The 23228-nt window shown below is 46.5% G+C and overlaps 1 protein-coding gene across 1 annotated transcript; it reads right to left on the minus strand.

Annotated features, from left to right (window-relative positions):
- Positions 1-9159: 9159 nt before the first annotated feature.
- LZTFL1 (leucine zipper transcription factor like 1) lies at positions 9160-21289 on the minus strand. The gene is made up of 10 exons (XM_032412581.1): positions 21136-21289; positions 18915-19039; positions 16849-17043; positions 16432-16492; positions 15204-15275; positions 13932-13997; positions 13768-13845; positions 11513-11689; positions 10696-10799; positions 9160-9616 (listed from the first exon to the last, which is right to left on the minus strand). The coding sequence occupies exons 1-10, from the start codon at positions 21136-21138 to the stop codon at positions 9598-9600; spliced, it is 900 nt and encodes a 299-aa protein (XP_032268472.1). The 5' UTR covers positions 21139-21289; the 3' UTR covers positions 9160-9597.
- Positions 21290-23228: the final 1939 nt, after the last annotated feature.

Consider the following 23228-nt stretch of genomic DNA (forward strand, 5'->3'; position numbering starts at 1 on the left):
GGAGCTGCACTGGCGGCCTCTAGGGGCAGATGACGGGCGAGTCTTCATCTGGGTGCTAAACAAAGTACTTCCCTTGTGGAAGTGCTGTGAGCTGTACATCTAGGATCTGCACGCTTTGCTGTTAAGTTTTCCTTCGGTTCAGAGCACCCAGACTCAACCACTCTTCCCACCTGCACGGCTCCTCCCTTGAGGCAAGCCCCGGGCTCCCAGCTGGGGGACTCCTGAGCTGCCCCCACTCCCAGTCTTGCCCAAGGAGGTCTGCTCTCAACACAGTCAACAGAGTGGTCGGGTTTTATCATCCCAAGGCTCACCTCCGCAAACGGTTCCTTCTGAGTAAAATCTGGATTCTTCCCAGTCAGCCCCACGGCCGGCAGGATCCAGCCCCGGGGCTCCTTGCCGCCTTCCCACATGCCCGGCCACTCCCTTCCGAGTCCCCGGGGGCCGACTCCTCAAGGGGGCCTGTTCTGACCGGCCTACCGACCTTGCACTCAGCACCCTCAGCTCTCCTGTTCCTTCTCATTCTACACTACTCTTGTTACTTTATTCCAGTACCTTCTTCCTCCAACACACTGCACGGTTTGAATGGTAGCCCCCCTAAAATGTCCACCCAGAACCTATGGGTGTGACCTCACTTGGAAAAGGGACTTTGCAGATGCAATTAAGTTAAGGGTCTTGAGATGAGAGCATCCTGGTTAGGGAGAGCACTAACTCCAATCCAAGTGTCCATAGAAGAGAAGAGAAGAGAAGACACACAGAAGGCCACTGAGTCTGAGGTAATTTGCTCCAGCAACTCTAGGAAGCTCATGTATATACCATTTCATTGATTTATTATTATTATTTTCTGTGTCTCTCACTGTGCGCTCCATGAGGGCACAAATGACTATTTTGTTCGTGATGCATTTCAAATACCAGGGCCTGGCGCCTACTAGGCACTCAAGCCTGAAAAGGAACTGATTTACTGATTTCAGCATGGTCAGTCCTGGCTGAAGTATTCTAAGACTTAGCCGAATAAACGAGTGGTGACACATGGCGCCCTGGGGGGCCGCCCAGCGCCAACAGACTGGATGCTGCCCACAGCGATGAGGATGAAGCTAAAGTGCATTTTGCTGAGCGGAAGGAGCCAGACATAATAGACAGCATTCTGTATGATACCAGCTGAGCGCTCCCGAGAGAAAGCTGGTCCGTGTGGCCCCGAGCCCAGGGCACAGGAGGGTCACTGTACAGGAGAACGAGCTCCTTTTTGGGGGGTGGTGAAAATGGTCCCTCCTCGTTGTGGACACTCGGTCGGGCATCCGCATCTGAGCAAACTCATAAAACCGGATCCCTCATATGGGTGCAGGTTATCGTATGTAAATTACATCTCGAAAAGATGATATCATCAGGTGGTTTGTTTGTCTAGAATAATGTAATAATTGTCTAAAGCAAATCCCCACTGTGGATCCTGGAGGTGTGAAGATGCGATTTTAGAGTCCAAGACTATGTGGCAAGAATGTACAAGGAAGCAGAAAAGGTAAAACCGAAGGGACAGAGAACAGACGGGGCTGACTATTTGGATGCACCTGCAAGACGGCGCTGTCGGCAGAGTCCGCGTCTCCGACCCGCAGCTCCTGCTAGGACCTGCTGCTTAGGCCTCTGGAACCCGCCAGCAACCTCAGCCGGGCGAGGAGCCCTTGACTGAGTTAACAGGACAGCTGTCCTGGGGGACACTGGGGATTGCCTGTTACCCCCGCCTACCTCCCTCGGGCTTCTCCCCATCTCTTTATTCTCTCCCTCAGGATGGGCTTGATTCTGATAGCAGATCATGGATTTTAGTTACCAAGTGGGACAGGCACTGGTTCAAGGATTCGAAGGTTTAGTTGAATGTGAAGCAGTGATTCATTCAGAAGTACTGTTGGTGGCTTTCAAATAACAGCTGTTTTACAAGGAAGGGAAATTCCAGACCAAACTCTAACATGAATATTGATGCAAAACCCCCAAATAGTATGTCAACTAATAGGAACCAGCAAGATATTAAAGGATAGTGCATCCTGACTGTTGCAGGTGGGGCCCCTTGGGAAGCAGACCCTGACAGAGAGATTGGTGTGCAGGACCCCAGCTGGGGGGGTCCTTGGGAAGGGGAAGGAAGCAGCGCTGGGCAGTCCCCATGGAAAGGGTCTTGACCCTGTGGGGGTCTTGAAGGGGGCAAGAGGGCCTGGCTTTTATACCTCTGCATTGACCCTTGTCGGATGCTGTCACCCTGTGGGGCTCGTAAAATTGGCCAAGGAGATTCTCCTTAGCTGGGCAGTTTGCAAAGGACAGGCAGCTGAGGACCAGCTGCCAGCGACATTCCCATAGCTGGGGCCCCAGTCCTTTATCCTGAAGGGATTACCAAGCACACAGCTGCAGCCAAGGCAGGACTGAGTCAGATGGTGAAGAGACAAGGAGCCATTTTTAGATTCTGGCAGTTTATTACCTCCATCCACAATGAAAGGAAGAGAGCCAGGCGAGGGTGCCGGCTCCCTGGGTCCTTCTCCCACATGCCAGAAGGGGCAGGATGGCTGCCACAAGAGCTGGGGGTCACCGCGTTGCTGAGGGGCCAGGTCTAGACCGCATGGAAGCAGTTTATATTGTCTATCCTGAGCTCATCAGAACCCTCCCAGGGGAGGTGGGCAGCTCGTGGGAGGTGGCTTTGGACTAGTTCCTCACAAGCCTCCCACCCCCTCCCCCTCGTCAACTGGGAGAATTGCAAGACCGCCTGCCAGGACTCAGATTAGCTGTGGTTCAACCCTTGCCTGCGTGCCTGGCATGCCAGACTGTCACGGTGACCGAGTGGAGTGGTTTCAGGACACTGAGGATAGTTGAACATCAGAAACTTAAGTGTTGTATTTTGCAACATTAACAGAAAAAGATGAGAAAAAGTATATCATCTTGACATCTGGCAAAATTCAGTACCCATTTTATAATCTTTATAAATGCTCTTAGCTAACTGGGAATAGAAAAGAACATCCTTAATCTAATACAGAATACTGTAAACATTTTTTTTTTTTTTTTTTTTTTTTTTTGTGGGGGAGGAGCAGAGGGAGAGGGAGAGAGAGAGAATCTTAGGCAGGCCCCATGCCCAGCATGGAGCCTGATGTGGGGCTTGATCTCCCAACTCTGAGATCATGATCTGAGCCGAAATCAAGAGCTGGACACTTAGCCAACTGAGCCACCGAGGCGCCCCTTGTAAACATTATTCTTATTCATGAAGTATTTAAAATTTTACCCCAGAGACTGGGAATGAGGCAAGGCTGTCCTCTATTACCTTCTATTCAACATTGTACTAGAGGTCTTGGCCAATGCAATAAGGCAAGAGAAATAAATAAGACATAATATCCCACTTATCCAGAATTATTTACCTGTAAACTGCAACTATTTGAAATAAAGCTGATAACCTGGCAGGTTAATGTTCTCTTATAAAGCACCTAAAAATGTCTTGGAACTGCCAAGATACCACAAAGTCTGTGCACTTCACCCATAGAAGAGGAGTCCCTTAAGCCCTCACTCTGGGGATATAAATAATTCTAATAAGCTTCTCTTTTTATTTTCCAAGCCCATACCACTTAGAAACAGAGACTGGCACACTGGTCAAAATCAGTGTGAGCTACCAGCCTGATAGGAAAGGACATCAGTGGATGTGGGTAAACCCTAAGAAAAGATGCAATAGTTCAAAAAACATGGTGCTTGGGCCACCTGGGTGGCTCAGTTGGTTGAGTGTCCAGCTCTTTGTTTTGGCTCAGGTCGTGAGCCCATGGGTCATGGGATCAAGCCCTGCATGGGCTTCGCATTCGCCAGGGAGTCAGCTTGAAGGTTCTCTCCCTCTGTCCCTCCCCTCGCTTGCGCACTATTTCTCTTTCTCTCTCTCAAATAAACAAATCTTAAAAAAAAAAACAAACCACGGTGCTTGTAAACCACTTATTTTTGGGGCAAACAGCACTCCACACCTCAGCTGCCCAAGGTCACTGGACAGTCACTGATACTTATAACACTGACTTCCAGTCATCAGGAAAAGAGAAAATTATGTTTGTGACTCACCACTTAAAAGGACGGGAATTATGTTCTGTATGAAAGATTTTTCTAGTGGCCGGGTTTTCAAAAATTTTGGTCATTGGTATGGGGAAATTTTGGTATTAGAAAACGAACTTAGTATCTCATTTTGAACAATCTACCCAAGGTTTTCATGGGCTAAGCAGTGCTTGTGCAGGACGTAGAGGTGCAGTTTCACAAACACTAGGACTGAGCTTCTATAATGGGCCCTCATACTTGAGTCCCTGAGGGGAGGTCTGGCCTGAGTGCTCGCTCAGTCCAGGGATATTCTTTTCCTCAGGGCCGCTACTATGGAAAGGCAGCTGTGGTCTGGCCACGTGAGCGCATTGCACTGGAAGGCTGAGCAGGGTTTGTGACTTCTCCTCTGAGTTCACCCTTTGAGAAGTATTGACAGCGTGTATAGAACATCCACTGCATTTAGCTTCTGTCTTCTCTGTTCATCGTGGGACCACGTGCTATCAATGCCCCACACATCCCACTTATCCTCGCCTGGAGGTGGCCCGCAGAAGGTTCTTTGTGTCTCTTCACCCAAGGGCCTTTCTTGAACATTGGAGCATGCTCAACCCAGGCACAAGAAGAGCTGGGAGTTAACATCCCAGGAGCAAGGCTCAGCCTGATAAACAAGGAGCTGGTGGATGACGCCCTGGCCTCCTCGCTCCTGAGTGGGATGGGGCTTGGTGGTCCACAGTGGTCACCTGCGCATGAACACGCCCTTTCTCGGCTTGCTTCCCTTTCCTGCCTTACACTCCCATGCCCTCACTGTGCTTCCTGGGGTCCCCTCCCAAGTGAACTACTTCAACCAAAACCCTTGTCTCAGGACCTGCTTTTAGGGGACCCAACTACTGGACTTGGATGCCAGCCAGACGACAACAGGATCCCACTCCTGATGTGGAGTGCGGAGGTGACAGACGCCGGCGTGCTGCTGGGCCAGCTACTGAACTCCAGCCTGGGAACGACCGCGGTGATGAAGAGAGCAGCAGGCTCTGGTCAACCAGCTGTCACCACAGGAGACGCTGTGACAATCCGAATGCCCCAGGCACACTGAAGAGACCCACATCTCCTCTATGCAGACGACAGGATGTGCTGAGAATCAGGCCAGGATGGGATCTCGAGGGCCATGCTCACCAAGTGGACTGAGTTCTCAGGCCTGGTAAGTCCCCGTGGCTCAAGCCAGGCTCTGATTAGGAAGGGCGGGGACTCTGAGATGTGAGATGGGCATCTGGGCAGATGCCCTCAAGAGCCTTGATACCCCAGACCCCCCCTGAATGCTTGGGTCTAGTAAGTGGCTCATGCCCGGGCTAGAGAGCAGCCTCCCCTCACCTGGAAATCACATGAAGGCCTCTCTTGACAGAGAAGACTGGCCAGAGAACCTCTGTCCTCCCCACACTCTGCCCCCACTTGCACTCGTTTCTCCTAAATCAGACAACGGGGATGAGTACCAGCATGGCCCGTGGCAAGAGATACTGTCCTGCTTGGAAAGGAAGGGAATTATTCCCCGCGAGAGCTGAGGAAGCTGGCTCGCGTGGGCCGGCAGGGGCTAGAAGAGCGTGCGTGGGCGCCCAGCGGGTGACAGAATAGAAGCTGGCGAAGGAGAGTTTCCTGAGACGTGGGTTCTCCTCTGTGACTTGGGATTTGGCGCCTTGGCAAGGGCACTCGAAGCCAGTCCTACCACACTGCTGCAATGCCTCCCGGGAGGTTGGAGGCCAAGACACAGTGAGGATGGGGCCAGGGGGCTCAGAGGGAGGGCCTGCTGGAGTGGGCACCAGACGGGAGAGCCCGCCGGCGGGCAGACAGCTCTCCCCTTGGCACTCCCCCCGCCAGAACAAGGAGGGAGGTGATGCGTGCTGGCGAGCAGCTCGCTGGGGGCTGTCCTCTGTGGGCCCCGGCGCAAAGTAGGGCTGCTGCACAACCCGGGTCCCCGGGACTTCCGATTCTCCAACGGACAGGATTCCAGACATGAGTCTGTGGGCAGCACGTGGCCCCTCCTCTGCCAGGCAGTGAGGGGCCGTCCACCTCATTTCTGGTACACCGTCCCCACCTCACGTCCTACTGTTACTTTGAAAAGTTTATGAAGGATTTTCAAATTCCAATTTTGCTTTATCTAATATCAGTGGTTTTTTAATCTGTAAAATACTCCAACTTTTTTTTCTGTGTGGTATTAAAAATTGTTGTTTAAATAGTATTATCTAGGGGCTTCTGGGTGGCTCAGTTGGTTAAGCGTCTTCCTTTGGCTCAGGTCATGATCTTGGGGTCCTGGGATCAAGCCCAGATCGGGCTCCCTGCTCAGCAGGGAGTCTGTTTCTTCCTCGCCCTCTGACCCTCCCCTCAGCTCGTGCTCTCTCTCTCAAATAAATAAAATCTTTTAAAAAATAGTATTGTCTAAATACTATTTTGTCTTTTATTTTTATTTATTTCCTATTTTTTAAAAGATTTTATTTATTTATTTGACAGAGAGATACACAGCGAGATCAGGAACACAAGTGGTGGGGGGGGTGGGAGAGAGAGAAGCAGGCTTCCCGCCGAGCAGGGAGCCCGATGCGGGGCTCGATCCCAGGACCCCGGGATCATGACCTGAGCCGAAGGCAGACGCTTAACGACTGAGCCACAGGTGCCCCTTGTCTTTTATTTTTAAAAGACTTGCTTACACGAGAGGAATCAGGTCTCGAACTTCTAATGGCAAAGCTTTAGAATATAATAAGCATTTACACATAAGCCAAGGAAATCATTAATGCCAAATGTGTGTGATCCACTCTATCTAACAGCACCTAGCATTTAAAAATATAAGCATCTCCATGGACTGTTTCATTCATCGAATGGAAATAACAAATAGCAGAGGTCTTATGAAACAGAATTACACATTCAACTGAATGTAGAGCAATATCTTCCTAATAGTCTTATAAGACGCAAGTGGATGATCATTAGACAGTTAACAGAGACTCAGAACATACCACATAGTGAGGAAAAAATGAATGCTTAAATGGGTAAGTCCCCGTGGCTCAAGCCAGGCTCTGATTAGGAAGGGCGGGGACTCTGAGATGTGAGATGGGCATCTGGGCAGATGCCCTCAAGAGCCTTGATACCCCAGACACCCCCTGAATGCTTGGGTCTAGTAAGTGGCTCATGCCCGGGCTCATGCCTGCTAAGTTATGGCTCATGCCTGCTAATTCAAGGCTCATGCCTGCTAAGTTATGACTCAGACCTTTGGTTGACAAAAGTTAAGTATAAAGGGTTTTTATGACTCAGACCTTTGGTTGACAAAAGTAAGTATAAAGGGTTTTTATTATTAATTTAAAAACCCTTTATACTTACTTTTGTCAACCAAAGGTCTGAGTCATAACTTAGCAGGAGCCTTGAATTTTTAAGTTAAACCAAAGCTGCATCATGACAGCCAGGAATATACCGTGTAGACGGCTTAGCACACAGGAAGACGGTAGATCTACCATCTAGACGGCTTAGTACACGGGAAAGTTAAGCAAGGCTTGAGCCAATGCTCTTAGGAACCCAAAATATATAGACCAGAAAGGCTTGCTTTCTCAGTCAAGTGAGATAAATCTTAAAACTAGGTAAATATGCAAAAACTAAACATTTAGAACTTCATTTTGCTAAAGGCATGAGTTAAACATACACACACACACACACACACACACACCCACACCCACTGAGCAGGGAGCCCGACACTGGGCAAAAGCAGAGCACAAGGTATTTAGATGTGACAGAATCATCACGTTGATTTATGTCAAAGAATGTCGTATGTATCTTCACATGGGGCACAGTTAGGTTTTAAGGTTTCAGAAATACTTTTGAATTTATTATCGGACTGGAACACACTATACAGAATATTTCAAAGTTGCTACCAAAAAACAAGTTGAAATTTTACTTAGCAATATAGGTTTCTCAACACCTCTTCCTCCCCCGTGGGCATCACATTCAGAAAGATGCAGGGAAGGAATGATTAAATGGTCTCTGACGGATCTACTAGCATGTTCTGTTTCTGAATTACATAGAATGTCCTGGTCCTTAAGTAATGGGATAGATTTTTGGAGAGACTATCAATTTGGGGCTAAAGAACTATGTGGGTAAAAGTTCTAGAAGGAAGAGAGATTGATGAGTGACCTGAACGGTGAGGGGGAGGTGGGGAAAGAATATGCAATAAATGCTGGCCTGTTGGATTTTCCCTCCCTTCTCTAATCCATTCATCTTTTTAAGACTGCCTTCTGTGTCCTCTTCAGGGGAGGTTGTTTATCTTACCCTTTATCATTTCTTCCTTTGATATTTTAACATAAAGCCTCCAAGAAAAATAGCAAATTCAAGGCTAATATTAAAAGCTTGAATAAAAATAATAACGAGCCTTATCATCTGATCAGTAAACTCTTCTTAGTGAATAAAATCTTCATTTGTCCAAGTGGGATGGCCTCTCTCAGCAGACAGCACTCACTTAGGGTGTGACACTCGGCTTCTGGAAATGCGAACAATTACTTTCTAAATAACGTGAGAAAAGTCAGTCCTTTCTTTCTGATGCATTGCTGCTTTGTGGACCTTATTTTATTTACCTTTATGGCAAATCGTTGCATTACATGACTGTGGAGACTGAGGCCTCATTTCTAATGATTTATCCAAAATCACTCAAGAAAAAAGCAGAACCAATGGAAATATAATCAGAACCCCTTGAAAATGCAGTTACTGTAGATGCATACAAATAAACTATGATCAAAGTTGAATCTTGGGTGGGTCTGGTAACTGATTTTATGTTGAATATAAGTCATTTTAAAAGTATAATTTAAGAGAATATTCTGGAAAACTGAAGTATAAAGATTATATTTATTCTGGGTCCGGATACTTTCTCAACTGTAGAAGTACAGGATGGATCTGACTTCTCCATCAGTGATCCAGATTCATGGTAAGTCGGGTTGCAAAAAATGTCTGCACGTCCTCTGATAATTACAGCATTTAGCTAGAGAGACGGAAGTTAATCGAATCCTCGTGTTTCTATTAATTTTCCTTATAATTGATAAAAATGCTACCTATAAAAGTTGGTAGGCACATTTTCAATGCATTCATATTTTATAATGAAATAGAGAAAATGAATTTGATTTTGAAAAATAAGGTTTATTTGTAATAACTATCTTTAATAACTGTTTTTATTTTTACCCCAGGGAATGCACAAGAACAGACGATGCTAGCTTTAACATTTACTGAAACAGTATACTCTTTATACTAATGCAAAAGGCTAAGACTCTTCTTCCCACTCTAAACGTCTCTTCTTTACTAAGAGAGAATTCTCACTGCATCAGAACTAAGACTCAGGCGCGCTCAGAGGAGTCTGGGACGACTGGCCAGAGTCGGTCAGTAGGTTCCCCTCTTCTCAATTAGGTAACTGAAACAGGAAGTCTCGTTCTAAATATTAGAAGCAAAGTCTATATATTAGAAAAATAAAGAGAGGGAATGTAACAGACTGCTTCAAAATACATGCCTGAGGTGCGAAACAGCTTGTACTTCCACGTGGTGGCAGCTTCCAGAAGAAATCTTCGGGATTTAATCTTCAGGTTCATACCTGGAAAGAGATAAGAATTCCGTTAAGACCACAAATAACATCATGATACTTTTCGTTGCTGTCTCTGTTACCCAGGGAGTTCACCTGCCAGCTCTCCAGTGACTACCCCAGTAATGCAGAATCACTACTGGGGTGGAAGTCAACGACAGTCACGGCACTATGAGGGGGCTCCCCCAACAGGGGGACAAAGGACAAAGGACCAGCGAAGCGTGAGGACACCTTCGGACTCCAACTCTCTGGATCTGGCATTTAGACCCATGACAGCTTAGGACAGCAGAAACTCTGTATAATTATCCGGGTTGTCGGATGGACACAAAGCGCTGATAGGACCACGTGAGGACAAGGTTAACAAAGCCCCCTCTCTACAGACGAACTGGATCTGGGATTTACTTCCTCGCTCTGTTCCCCTGGAGCCCTGATAAAGGTAAAATGGCAGCTGAGTTTCCAGACCAAACCGCGGAGGACCGAAATGAGCCCGAGGAGCAGAGCACACGTGGGCCGGGAGGCCTGGGGGCTGAGCCGTGACTACTGGTGGGCCCACCGCAGACTCCCCGCGCTGTACCCTGAGTTCGGGTAACGGCACCGGCCCTCCTGCTCCCGGGGCAGCACGCGGTTAGAGACCCGGTCCTCCGATGGCGCCCATCTGCAGGGACCGCATTCTCTACCACCTAAATTGTCACTGAGGGAGGGCACAGGATGACCAGGTCTTAGGCTCCTGAGGACACTCCTGAGGAGAAAGGCCCAAGGGTGCCCTGTTAGCTTGCTGGGTTTCCTTTCTGCTATCCTGCTTAAAGGAATCCATTGCCAAGGGTAGTCTAGTGTAGCTGTGTGTGTCTCTCTCTCTCTCTCTCTCTCTCTCTCTAAAGTCCTGGCTGAACCTACACTGAAGCCCTTGCAGACAGTATGGACAAGACCCAGCCAAAGCCCCTCTGCTCTCCTCAGACGCAGCCTTCTGGACTAAATGACAGCAAGCACCCCCTGGCCTGACCTCTCTGGACACAAACTGAGATTTAGTGAAGAACACACGTCAATCGGCGGTGAGACAAATCCAAGAGCCGCACAGGATCAGCCAGGCTTACTTGGCCAGTCTTCTCCTCAGGTCTTTGATTTGGTCATTCTTCCTGGTGAGAATCTCTTTCATGTTTCGATAAGCTGCTGTTTGTTGGAATTTCTTCTCTAATTCCTGCACAGTGAAAAATATCAGTCTGTTACTACAAAACAGTGAAGAAGTAACACATCTCATAAACATGTATATTTTTGCTCTAATTTTACTAATACTCCATTTATATTATTTTCTAATTTCTTTTTAAAATTTACTTATATAAAATTAAGACTATGCAAATTTTAAAAATACATTCCTTCGAAGGAGAAGTCCAGAAAACAGTAATATTGTCAGCATGTAACTAAGTACAACGAGAAATCTGTTTGAAATAGTAAACTAATTCTCAGGTGAAATAAGCATGACTTTCCCCCAAATCCCAAAGTGGTACCAGTATTCTAGGAAGAGGATTTTTTTGTTCAGTTACATTTTAGCTCCCGTATGCTTAAGAGTCTAATCCCTAAACTGAAGAACATGGTTCTCTACGTATTTCATAGAAATTAAGAACAAGGGATAGAATCCTTTAAAGAGAAGTCACCTTCCCTGTGGGGCTGTGGGAGGGATGGGCAACATGGGGGGGGGCAGGGCAGCTCACGTAAGCTATCCGTGGAGGAGTCTTTGACCATTCCATAGGAAGGAGTGGCGAATTTTTATTACCATAGATATCTTAGTGCCAAAGACAGAAGGATCTCAATGCCCAGAAATGATAAATTTCTAACGTGTATTGGCCAATACACTGAGGAAAAGGAAAATCTGCGGCTGGCCCCCAATGTGTTCCTCACACAGACAAATCTGACCTTTTCAGCCATGCTCAGCTGCTCCTGAACCCTGAGTAGGTCATGCTTGGCTGTCGCCAGATTCTCTTCCAGGGACTTCTGGTTTTCTGTCTTGTCATTAAGTGTCTTCTGAAACTCACTCTTCAAAGCAGCAACTGTGTTTTCCAAGTCATTCAAGTCTTGGGCTTTTATAAAATCCTATGAAAGATACATGCACTGACATAATTTCACGTTGACATCCTAACTGGTGACTGTTTTACAACAGTGATTCAGCATCATGACATGAAAGCAAATGTTGTGCGTGTGCATGTTGCCCCCACCGCACCTCCCCACCCCCGCCAGCCTGGGTAAGCTCCCGCTCCTAGAGGGTCGCCGGCGCGCCCAGCTCACCCTCAGTCCCCGTGCCCCGTGTCCTGCACATGGCAACGCTCAGTAGTCACTCATCTCCAGACATGTAAAATATCATTTATGAATTGCTGGAATTCCAAAGAGGAACAGGAGAGAGGTGAGATCCTAAATCTGACAAGGTTGTGTGTCCCTGGGTAGGGATGGCAAACAAGTTCCGTTCTTGAAAAGTCAGGTTAAAAAAAAACAACCCTGGTGAAGACTTTTGAATGATACAGATGGAAAAATAGTAAACCTAACAGAGTTTATATCAAAAATTTAATAGACATATGTCTTAATCATTATTTACATTAAGATATGAGAGCCTAATCAATGCTTACTGATTATATGGCTTGCTAAATTTATAAGATTTTACGGGGTTTTTTTTTGTATAAATGCGATATGCACGTTCGCACACTGTGTTGGCATGATAAAAGCAGCTGGATCTTGTTTTTGACTGGATACATTTGTAATAGAAAAAAGTTGTACTACTCAACAGGAAAATGGTCTATATATTTGCTAAATATAAAGATAAAGCAGTACTACCAACAAAATTCCTCACTCATTTTTGAAATCTAGTCTTTTGAAAAGATTTTACTTCATTGCAGCTAGTGAAAGCACGTACACCTTTTGCTTTTGCCAAAATCTGAAAAGTAAAATTGGAACAAAGTCCAAAATGGCTTTTAAAACAAATTCATCAGGGGCGCCTGGGTGGCTCAGTCGTTAAGCGTCTGCCTTCGGCTCAGGTCATGATCCCGGGGTCCTGGGATCGAGCCCCACGTCGGGCTCCCTGCTCAGCGGGAAGCCTGCTTCTCCCTCTCCCACTCCCCCAGCTTGTGTTCCCTCTCTTGCTGTGTCTCTCTCTGTCAAATAAACAAATAAAATCTTAAAAAAAAAGTGTAACAATAGAAGTCTAACGAAGTAAGTCTGGGGACTGTTTAGCAGACATGAGAAAAGCCAGGGCCGCCCTGCAAATCCGCTCACATGGTCTGGCTGACAGGAAGTCTGTTCCAGCATCTGGCGCCGACGGGAAGGCCCCAGGACACAGAACTGAGCACGTGAGAACGTCCCGCAGCGGGAGCGGTACTCGGTGGCCCGCTCAGACAGGCCTGGAGAGCCAGGCATTTCAGCGCATCGTACCGAGTACCACCAGATGCAGGTGGATGTGAGGATGCAGACCCCATAAATTCATTCTATCTTGTCATACTTACCGAAGGCCGACTTAACTAATAATAAGTTCTGTATAATAAAACCGAATACACATCCAATGAACTAAAAATTCCTCCTTTCTTCCTTTCCCCTCATTGTAATGGGAATGTCAAGGTAAAAGGGAGAAGAACTTAAAAAAAAATAAACTTCAGAATATCTGTGTGCTAGTGGGCTCTGGGGACGTGGGAAGCCTGTGAGCTGTGTACCTGCCCCAGCGACGTCCCCCACCCCAGCCTTTCCTGGACAGGGGTGTCCCAAGGCAGGACAATAGTGGCGTCCCTCTCAGGGAGTGGCAGGGGTGGGTCAAAATGAACAGTAACTAAGACGACTTCTTAAAGTAGCTCCATGCCCTTGTGCAGCCCAACACGGAGCCCAATGCAGGGTTCGAACTCAAGACCCTGAGATCAAGACCTGAGCGAGATCAAGAGTCAGACGCCCAACCAACTGAACCACCCAGGCGCCCCAACACTTAAGTTTATACCTTTATTCTATTTGAAAAAGGTGAAAAAGACAGCTGAAACTTATTCTGCCTTTTTTTAAAAATTAAAGTATAATTAACATGCAATGCCCTATCATTTTCAGGTGTCCATCACAGAGACTCAGTATTTCTGTGCCATACAAAGGGATCCCCATGGTCACAAAACTATTACAGTATTATCGACTATATTCAAAACTTCTCTCACCTTTTGATTTCCTTGGTCGAGCTGTAAATCCTGCAGTGCTCTTTCTAGCTTTGACTTCTCATCTAATGCATGGGTTGCCTATAAGCAGATTTAAGCAAAACACATTCAGTATTCAGTCTGTAGGCAACGCTTTCAATAATTTTGTCAAAGTATTTCTCAGTTACCTGCATTTCAATGGTCTTCAGCCTTGACTTCAATTTCTCGTTCTCTTCCTGAAGTCTGGAAATTTCCTTTGTGAGTAAATTCAAGGTTTATTATTTTAGCTACGGTATTTTTAATACTTAAAAGTGTTGCCCTTAAAAATTTAATTGCAAAATTAAATTTAAATCATAGAACAGCTTGAGTACCTGTGTGCCCTGGTTGCTGGCGCTATCCTTGTCCCGCCCAGCCCACTGGCCTCCACACCTGTGAGTCTCCTGTGCTCTAAGCCTCTTTCCCAGTCTCTCAGGCTCCCTTCAGGCCTCTGTCCTCAGCCCTCCCGTGCCCCCTCTCACCTAGCTGATCCTGCCACTCTTGGGTCTTGTCCCGGCTGACACAGCACACCACCTGTACTTATCCTAAAACATGGCCTCTATCAGTGCCATGCTGTATGACCAAGCCTCTAGATGCTTCTGTCTGAGCTGAGGACACGGGCCTTTGCTCCAAGCAGCTCCATCATGAGAGTCAGCTGTGAGCCCAGTCCTCTTCCTCCCTGCGCTCCAACACACACATCAGCCCAGTCAGAGAGCACAGCACTCCGTGCCAAATCACGCCAGCCTTCCTTCTGCCTCTCACTGCTGCCCATGCCATTGCCCTGTCTGCCATGCCCCCTTTCTTCCCTCTGACAACTTCATCTGTCTTTAGCCTTCAGCCCAGCTCAGGGACCACCTTCCCCCAAAGTCTGTCCTCAACCGCTCGCACCCAGGTGGAACTATGTTTTCTCGGCCACCTGGGCACATGCAGATTAGCATTCTCCCGTTTCCAGAAGATTAATTCTCCCCTCTCAATGAGATTATAAGGTTTTTGAGGACAAAAGACTAAGTATTACATTGCTTTTTATCTACTAACATCTAGCACAATGTTGAGAATACAGAAGTCGTGAAAAATATTTGTATATTGGTAGTTAATTTTTATAAACCTCCTAATAAAAAACCCCATCATTGCTATTGTAGATCATGAACTTCAAATGTCCATCAATAAACATTGTCCAAAATGCCATACCCTTCATGTCACCATGAAAAGATGCAGTTAAGAGTTGCTTCAGACTTTCTGGAAGGTGAGTGCCCTCTTCTGGCCCACGGGAACCATGAAGTAGACCAACTACAATTGACTAATTACCCTCAGCGGACCAAAGCCTGAATCCACTGCCTCCTACCTCAGGTTTTCCGCCCTCCAGCTGTGCAGGCCAAGAGAGGGCTGAGTCAGAGGGTCTGCCTGTCTCGCCACGAGGACATTACCTTGTTCAGGAGTTCCGTGGTTCCACCTTCGTTAAGTGGAGCAAGTTTTGGCTTCATGGTATCTATGATGGGCTGATACAAAAGAAAGAAACCAAACCAAAATCACCGCAGAAGAAACCACATGTAATCACTCAACACCTGCACTTTCTAAGTGGAAAACACTGTAAAATCATATCCACGGGGATGCCAGCTCCACGGGGTGGGGGTTTTTGTAGGTTTGGTTCTCTGCTACGCCCCAGTGACGAGGACAGTGCCTGGCCCGTGGTGCCCCAAACAGATTAGAGACGCAAGTGAACCCATCCTCCCCATATCCTTTTAAATAAATTCAGATGGAAGGGAAAGGAGGGAGGAAAGGCAGGAGGGAAGGTGCCTGAAGCCAGAGCAGATACAGATGCTGGCCTCTAGGGACAGAAATTTTAACACGTGGGGGCTGAAAGAGACTTCCGCATGAACCCGAGTCGGGGAAAACGGTCCTAGTGTGGCTACACCATGGGCGAGGAGTGACTGGGCGCAGATACTCTGGCATTAGCAATACGTGTTAAAAATGGGGGAATGCATGCCCTCTGACCCGGAAATGTCTTAGCCAGAAATACATTCCAAAGGAATAACTGGGAAATTGTTTTGTATGTGTATGTTCGTGAACTCTTTTCAGCACCATTTTTCTCGCCTGGACACCAGGGAGCATTTGCGGTGCATCTGCACGATGCCGTATTACGTGGTCACTGCAAATAAAGAGAATGATTGAAAAGAGAAGCAGGTCACTAGTCACTGCGAGGACTGTCTCCATTTGACAGATGTGGCAAACAAGGCTCGGCTTTCTCAGGCAACCCGTTCAAGGTCATGCAGCGGGAGAGACAGGGCCAGGATGGACAGCCGTGCTGAGCATCATCTGGGTGAAGAGTTTATATGGCAGGGAATGGGATGGATTGCGGGGATTCTGTGTGTGTGTGTGTGTGTGTGTGTGTGTGTGTGTGTGTGTGAGAGAGAGAGAGAGAGAGAGAGAGAGAGAGCATGTACGAGTGAGCGAGAGGAAACAGAAGCAGTTTTTCATGGTTCCTTTTAAAGAGTTTCTTTTTTTGCCTGAAAATATGAGGCAATCTTTGAAGTCTGCTCTTGAATTGAATGCTCTTCCTTGATGGTTTTCACTTTAACCTCTGAATGCTCTGGGCAACTTGAGGATTTTAAACACCGGCTATTAAGATACGGACTTAGAATGACTAAAAATTACCTTTTTATTTGAAGATGTAAACTCTGCTTTTTCAAATTCTGCAACTTGTTCTAATAATTCTCTTGAAGATAAAAACAAATACGAAAAAAAAATGTTCGTTTAGATCTGGACCACACCCACAGAATACAATCACTGGTACCGATCTACTACAACATGGCAGGGAGGACAGTGCAAGTCACCATATCCAAAATGATACTTAGTTACTAATGGCCTGGAACCCAAACCACATGGACCAAACTGGAATATTCCAGCATCCTGCACCTAAGAGATCACTCGGTGACCAGACGCGTTGCTGCAGCTCTCCCCAGACTTTCTCACCCCCCAGTCTTAAGAAAAGAAGTGGCAAAGGCATTCGCTAACTTTTGAGATCATGCCTGGGCCTCTCTTGTCCTAACTGCAGGTACGAACGTTGAGTACCTGTTTTCAAGTTCAGAGATATCGGTCTGTAGCTTGAGGTACCACTTCTCGGCCTGTGAGAAAAGCTGCCGCAGAAGCAGCACGTTGGTGTGGGCCGTGTTGATGAGCTCAGACTCCACTTCGCTGTAGACCACAGCCTGCAGCCCACTCAGGACCTCAGAGACCTCGTCTACGGTGAAGGTCTCCTCCACCAACCTGAAAAACAACCACAGGCCCAGCCTTCAGGAGAAACAACCCAAACCATTTAAGAAATACAACAAAACTCAGAAACCCACATTCACGTCATCTGAAGCGTTCAAGGGTTATAGTGAAAATCTCTCTGGGAACTATCTTCTTTCTTAATAAAACATACTAAAAATAATTTAAGCTCAGTTCATTTTTTTCTAAGCCCGGGTAATTTTTGAGGTCTACTAAAATGATCACACAGTGGGTGCGCACATCCTCTAACACAAGGTATGTGCTCACAAACAGTCCCCCAAACATTTACTTTTCTTCTTTAGTTTTTCAGTTAAAAAATTTTTTTTACTTTAATCTCCACTAAAATTAGTCTTATCACATTTAGTAGTTTCAAAAGTCACCTGGAAGGTGTTATTTCTCCTTTCTTTCTATTATTTGTTTAGCATTTCAATAATTGTATGAACTCTTCACATGAGAGTAAATGACTATAAGAAAATCAATGGTCATTATATGTTGCTTCTCTTAGCATTGAGGCCCAAATGAAAAAGAAACTGACTTATCTTAGTTAAAGCTCCTCTGACAAAGACAATCACCATATGATTTCACTCATGTGTGGAATTTAAGAAACAAAACAGAGGATCATAGGGAAAGAGAGGAAAAAATAAAATAAGATGGAATCAGAGACAGAGACAAACCATAAGAGACTCTTAACTGTAGGAAACAAACAAGGTTGCTGGGGGGCGGGGGAAGGGGTAACTGGGTGATGGGCATCAAGGAAGGCTCGAGATGTAATGAGCATTGGGTGTCATATGCAGCTGATGAATCACTGACCTCTACCTCTGAAACTAGTAATACAATATGTTAACTGAATTTAAAAAAATAAAGCTCCTCTGAGCACTGACCATTCATCATCATCATCAGTAGCATTAAACCCACTCTCCCACAGAAAATGTTTGGGTCGGGAGGGCACTTCAGAGCCATCCTCTTCAATCCCCTCACTTTACAGATGGGAATGCAGGTTCAGAGGGTGGAGGTGGTGTGCCCCTGGTCCCGCAGGGGAGTGACTCAGCCCCACAATCATTTCCAGCAATCTCAGCAACATGCCCAATAGCTGAATCCCGAGCATCTGTGCAGGGCTCCTACTTTCAAGGGCAGTTTGACAGTAAAACGGCCCCTCCCCTCCCCTCTACAGCTGATGATGTCTGCTCCCGGGTGCCATGCATGGCTTTACGGCACTCAGTGCTCACGTGGAGGCCTTGTGCATTTCCACCTCACCTGACATTTAACTGTGCCAGCGGCTGACCCCCAAGTAATCTGATGTCTCTTTATTGCTTAGTCCTTTTCTTTCTTTGGTTCCCCTATTTTTCTCTAGATCAGTATGCATTTTCTACGGACTTTATTCCAGGACTGGTTCAACGAAACCAGTTATCATCCACTAACAATTTCTGCTCGTTATGGTTTTTCATGGTTTTCTGCTGTTTTTCCCCCTTCTAATTCTTCACTGTGAACTATGTAGGGGTTCTCTTGCTAATTGTCATGCCTTATGGCTCTAATCCTTTAATTAATAACTCAGGTAATTGAAGTTCTGGGATCTTTAATACAGCAAGCCAATCCTTAACCTACATGCGTTTCACTACTTCCTGATGGCTCTTCTGAAACTTTGCAATCTCATAATTATCATATGTGTATGTTTGGTAATAGATTCCTCCCACCACAATCCAATTTCTTGAATTTCACATATCCACAAGGCGTGGTGTAGCTACTCTCAGTGAATAACTGATCACGATAATCCCAGCAACGGTTTGTATGGCCTCTCCTACAGCGTCCCCACTATGGCTCCCAGAAAGGATCCATGTTTCCCCCCGGCTTTCCTTAGAGTCCTCTGATACCTGCTCTCCTTGAGGTCTTGGAAGCAGGAATCTACAGTTTTGAGTCTCAGGCCTCTTTTTGAACGAGCAAAACGCATGTAATTGATTACTTCATTTTGATGGTGCTCATTTAGGCCCAACTCTGCCTAAAAGAGAGAGACGCAATTGTTAGTCTTGAAGATCTGACGAAGGAACCAACAATGAAAATATATAAGATATCCAGGTGTAGCGATTGCTAGATGTCCACCAAATTCTGTTCTTCCCTTCCTCCTGGGTAAAAGGCTGCCCAACTAGATGATACTTCCCAGCCCCACCTGCAGCCAGGTGTGGCCACATGACTACTGCTCAGTAATGGATGTGAGCAGAAGAGACATGGGCCATCTCCAAAGCCTGAGCCTTATGATGTGGGCATGTCTTTGTCACACCTATTTCTCTGGAGGGGCTGGGTGGACAGCAGGATGAAAGGGACCTGTATCCCTGACTGATTTTGTGGAGCAGCGCTGACCTACAGACCTCAGACGAGTAGTGAGATGGCTGTTAAGTGAGAGAAATATACTTCTGTATTCTTTAAGCCACTGGTTTTTTGGATATCTACTACACCAACTTAACCTTACCTTAGCTCATACAGCTTTAAAAAATGAATTTGGTTTTGAAATAGTAATTAATTGGGTCTTTATTTTAAACCAGATAAGAGCTTGACAACTATGAGCTAGAGATCAATGAAGTTCTTTTTCATTTTATAGTATGCTGAAAAGAAAAGGACATCATATAATTGAACATCTAATGCAGAGACTAAATGAGTCAGGAATGATCTTTATTTTAAGAATAATGATCTATCATATATCATAGCCTTCCTATGGGAGACTAAGGTTTAACTTCCAAGCCTCTTTTTCAGGCTTGTCACTATCGACACACAGGGCTGGGATGCCTCCAACACCAAGGGCCAACAATCAGCCATGATCTCCTTCCGCTCCCAAGTCGCTCGCGGTGGCTTTTCTGCATCCACACACCTTCTCTCTGCAGTCTCGATTTCCTTAGGACATACGTCTCTAAAGGCTAGGACCTTGCCCATCTGGTTCCCTGAGGTACCCCCATCCCCAGCACAGTGCATCCCAAGCAACAGACATGTGCCGACAAAACGCGTGCCAACAAATGAACTTCAAGGCGTTCCTCCTTTCGAAGGTCACTTCATCAGGCCTTAATCGGTTCTCTTTCAAATTCCTGGAGAACTTGATTAACCAAGTATTCTCCCCTCTCAACATTCTACAGGTTTCTTCTTCCTTCAGACTATAGGGAAGACTATATACATAAACCTTATTCATGCTTAACCCCCCCCCAAAAAAACCTCAAACCTGAGAATCCCTCTAGCTACCCTTGCATTTCTCCACACCCTTTCTACCCTTGCTATCCCCATGCTATCCCCTAGTCTTTAAACCCATACCTACTCAAATTGCTTTTGTAAAGCTCACCAGCAGCTTTTCTTTATTATTATGATCACCTGGGAGCTTTTATTTATTTGTAAATTTTTTGTTTTACATTTGAGTACAGCTGACCCACAATGTTACATTTATTTCACTGCTGATGTATTTCAGTGGCCCATTTCAATGGTGCCCCTGAAACTCTGGTTTCAGCCCTTTTTCTGAACACTGTGCACTGTTCTAAGTAGGGCTGCTATTTAAGCGGACATTCTATATCCGCTGGAAAGATGAATGGATATGTTTTAGCATACGGGACAGCTGGTCTTTTCTGAACAGGTCAAAATAAAAGAAGGATCACCCAAGTTTCTTGGGCTGTAAAGTGGATGGTGTGGACTCTTAAAGTCGCTCTCACATCCGAAAGCCGGATTCCATCATGTTCTCCCTCCACAACTCGTTATAATACATAACTTTTCATGCTGCGAAAGGGTGTGTGTGTAAAAAAAAAACACAAACTTGGGGAATTTTAGCAACAGAATGAAAAATCCTGCCCTGCGCCTTCTGCAGGCGGCCGTTCCCTCCAGCTCCCTCCACCAGCCACCTTCAAGGTGAGACTTGGGCCGGCCGGCCCAGACGGGAGCGAGGAATGTCACGACGCCGGGGACAGAGGCTGCTACTACGCCGGAGGGGCTACGGCCGAGGTTAACGGAATTTTGGGGGCCGGCCGGGAGGCCCAGGAGCGGGCTTAGCCCGGCTGCAGCCACGCCCTCCCTCGGCCCCATCTCGGCATCTCTTCCGCGCGCTGTGGCTCCCGGCCGGCTACTCACCATGGCGGCGGCGGCAGTCGCAGCCCAGAGGAGCGGGAGAGGCCAGGCCGAGCCCCGCCAAGCTGGGGTCGCCGAGGGTGGTTGGGCCGCAGAAGATGCGGAGGCAGGGCAACTTGTTTAGAAGCCTCCGGTTGCTAATGGGAACGGAGGCACGTGACCCGAAGTGATGCACTTTTATTGGTCCTCAAAATCACGCGACAGGAAGTGCAGTGTAACCGGCTGACCGCCGCATGCGCACTGCTTCCAGGGCCGGAAGTCCCGCCTATCCACGCCACGCCGACTTTGTGAGCAGGCCAGTGTTGCCAATGGTAACGGGAGGGGAGAGGCCGCCTGGACCCTCATGTTCAGAGGCGCTCTGGAGGATTGGAGTCAGGGTTGCCCGGAAGGGCTGTCCCTCCCTTCCCGGGCTGGGTGACGACGCCGGCTGTGGCTTGGGAGACCGACTTTTCAGTGGTCTCAGGGGCCTGGGCGTGGGCGGCCCGGACTGACTGCTCTTCTCTCCAGGAGTGCCTACTTGGCAGGATAGGCTGGCAGCTCCAGCGCTGCCAGGTGCCAGGATAGAGCTATGAATGGCTCTCTCCCCGCCCCGCTCATTTTTTTCCCTCTTTTAGTCCTGCTTTATCCTTAAAAATTAAACGCAAAAAGAGTTGGTGAAAGAGCAGTGAATTTCAAACTATTATGCCTGGAATCACCGGGCAAGCTTGCTGAACAAATGCTTCCCGGGGCCTCACCCCTCCAGAAATTCTGAATCAGGAAGTCTAGCTTGGGTGCTTGGAATCTGCAGTTTTTATCACACACCAGGAGCGATCGGGGACCACTCTTAAAGAAACACTGTCCTAAATCATCAGGGAAATGCAAATCAAACCACAATGAGATAACACCTTAAACCTGTCAAAAGGGCTAGACTCAGAAATAACAAGTGTTGGGGAAGGTGTGGAGAAAGAGAACCCTCCTGCACTGTTGATGAGAACATAAATTGGTACAGCCACAGTGAAAAACAGTATGAAGTTTACTTAAAAGTTAAGAACAGAACTATATGAGCCAGTAATTCCACTGCTGGGTATTTACCCAAAGAAAACGAAAACACTAATTGAGAAAGACATATGCATTCCTATGTTTACTGCAGCATTATTTACAACAGTCAAAATATAGAAGCAATCCAAGTGTCCCATCAATAGATGAATGGATAAAGAAGATGTGGTGTGTGTACACACACACACACACATACACACACACACACAATATGGAATATTATGCAACCATAAAAATGATAAGATTTTGCTACTTGGTACCACATGGATGGACTTAGAGGGTATTATGTATGCTAAGTGAAATAAGCCACAAGAGAAAGACAAATATTGCATGGTATTACTCAAATGTGGAATTAGGAAAAAAAAAGTCAAACTCATAGAAACAGAATAGAAAAGCGATTGCCAGGGGCTTGGAGGTGGGGGAAATAAGATGCTGGCAAAAAGGTACAAACTTTCATTTATAAAATGAGTAAGTTCCGAGGATCTCATGTATAACGTGACTGTAGTTGATAACACTGTATTGGGTGATTAAAATTTGTTGGGAGTAGAGTTTAAGTGTTCTCATTTAAAAAAAAAATGAAAAAAGTAAATATGTGAGGTGATGAGGGAAAGGCTGTGTTAATGAACTCAAAGAGGGGAATCTTTTTACAGTGTATATGCATATCCAATTATCATGTTGCACACATATTAGAATTTTCTTTGTCAATTTTATATCAAGAAAAGCAAGAAGGGAGGGAGGGAGGAAGGAAGGAGACTGTCCTAGAAGAGGCAAAGATACAGGATAAAACAGATTATTGCAAGTACCAGGGGCTTGGGGCTGGGTGGGTGAAAGCCATTGAGTGGGCTTGGGCGACTCACTGGGCGTTTCAGCAGGCTCCGAAGACAGAAGCATGAGCCAGACACACTGAGGAGGGAATGAATAAGCTAAAAAGTGAGCTTGGCATGGTAGACACTGAAATAGGAAGGAGCACAGAGTGGGGAGCTTCCTGAGAATCTGGGAGACTTAAAATTCAGGAGAGGCTATTTGGCATGGGTTGGTCCTGACTCAGGAATAGATAAGCC

Source organism: Phoca vitulina, unplaced genomic scaffold, assembly GCF_004348235.1.
Source record: "Phoca vitulina isolate PV1807 unplaced genomic scaffold, GSC_HSeal_1.0 scaffold13, whole genome shotgun sequence".
Classification (NCBI taxonomy): domain Eukaryota; kingdom Metazoa; phylum Chordata; class Mammalia; order Carnivora; family Phocidae; genus Phoca; species Phoca vitulina.

What these genes read in the sequence shown, in the direction of transcription:
- LZTFL1 (XM_032412581.1), bottom strand. An exon ending in TGAAGACCATTGAAATGCAG is followed by an intron (nt 13,846 to 13,931) that starts GTAACTGAGAAA and finishes ATCTGCTTATAG; the next exon opens with GCAACCCATGCATTAGATGA. An exon ending in TCGACCAAGGAAATCAAAAG is followed by an intron (nt 11,690 to 13,767) that starts GTGAGAGAAGTT and finishes TATCTTTCATAG; the next exon opens with GATTTTATAAAAGCCCAAGA.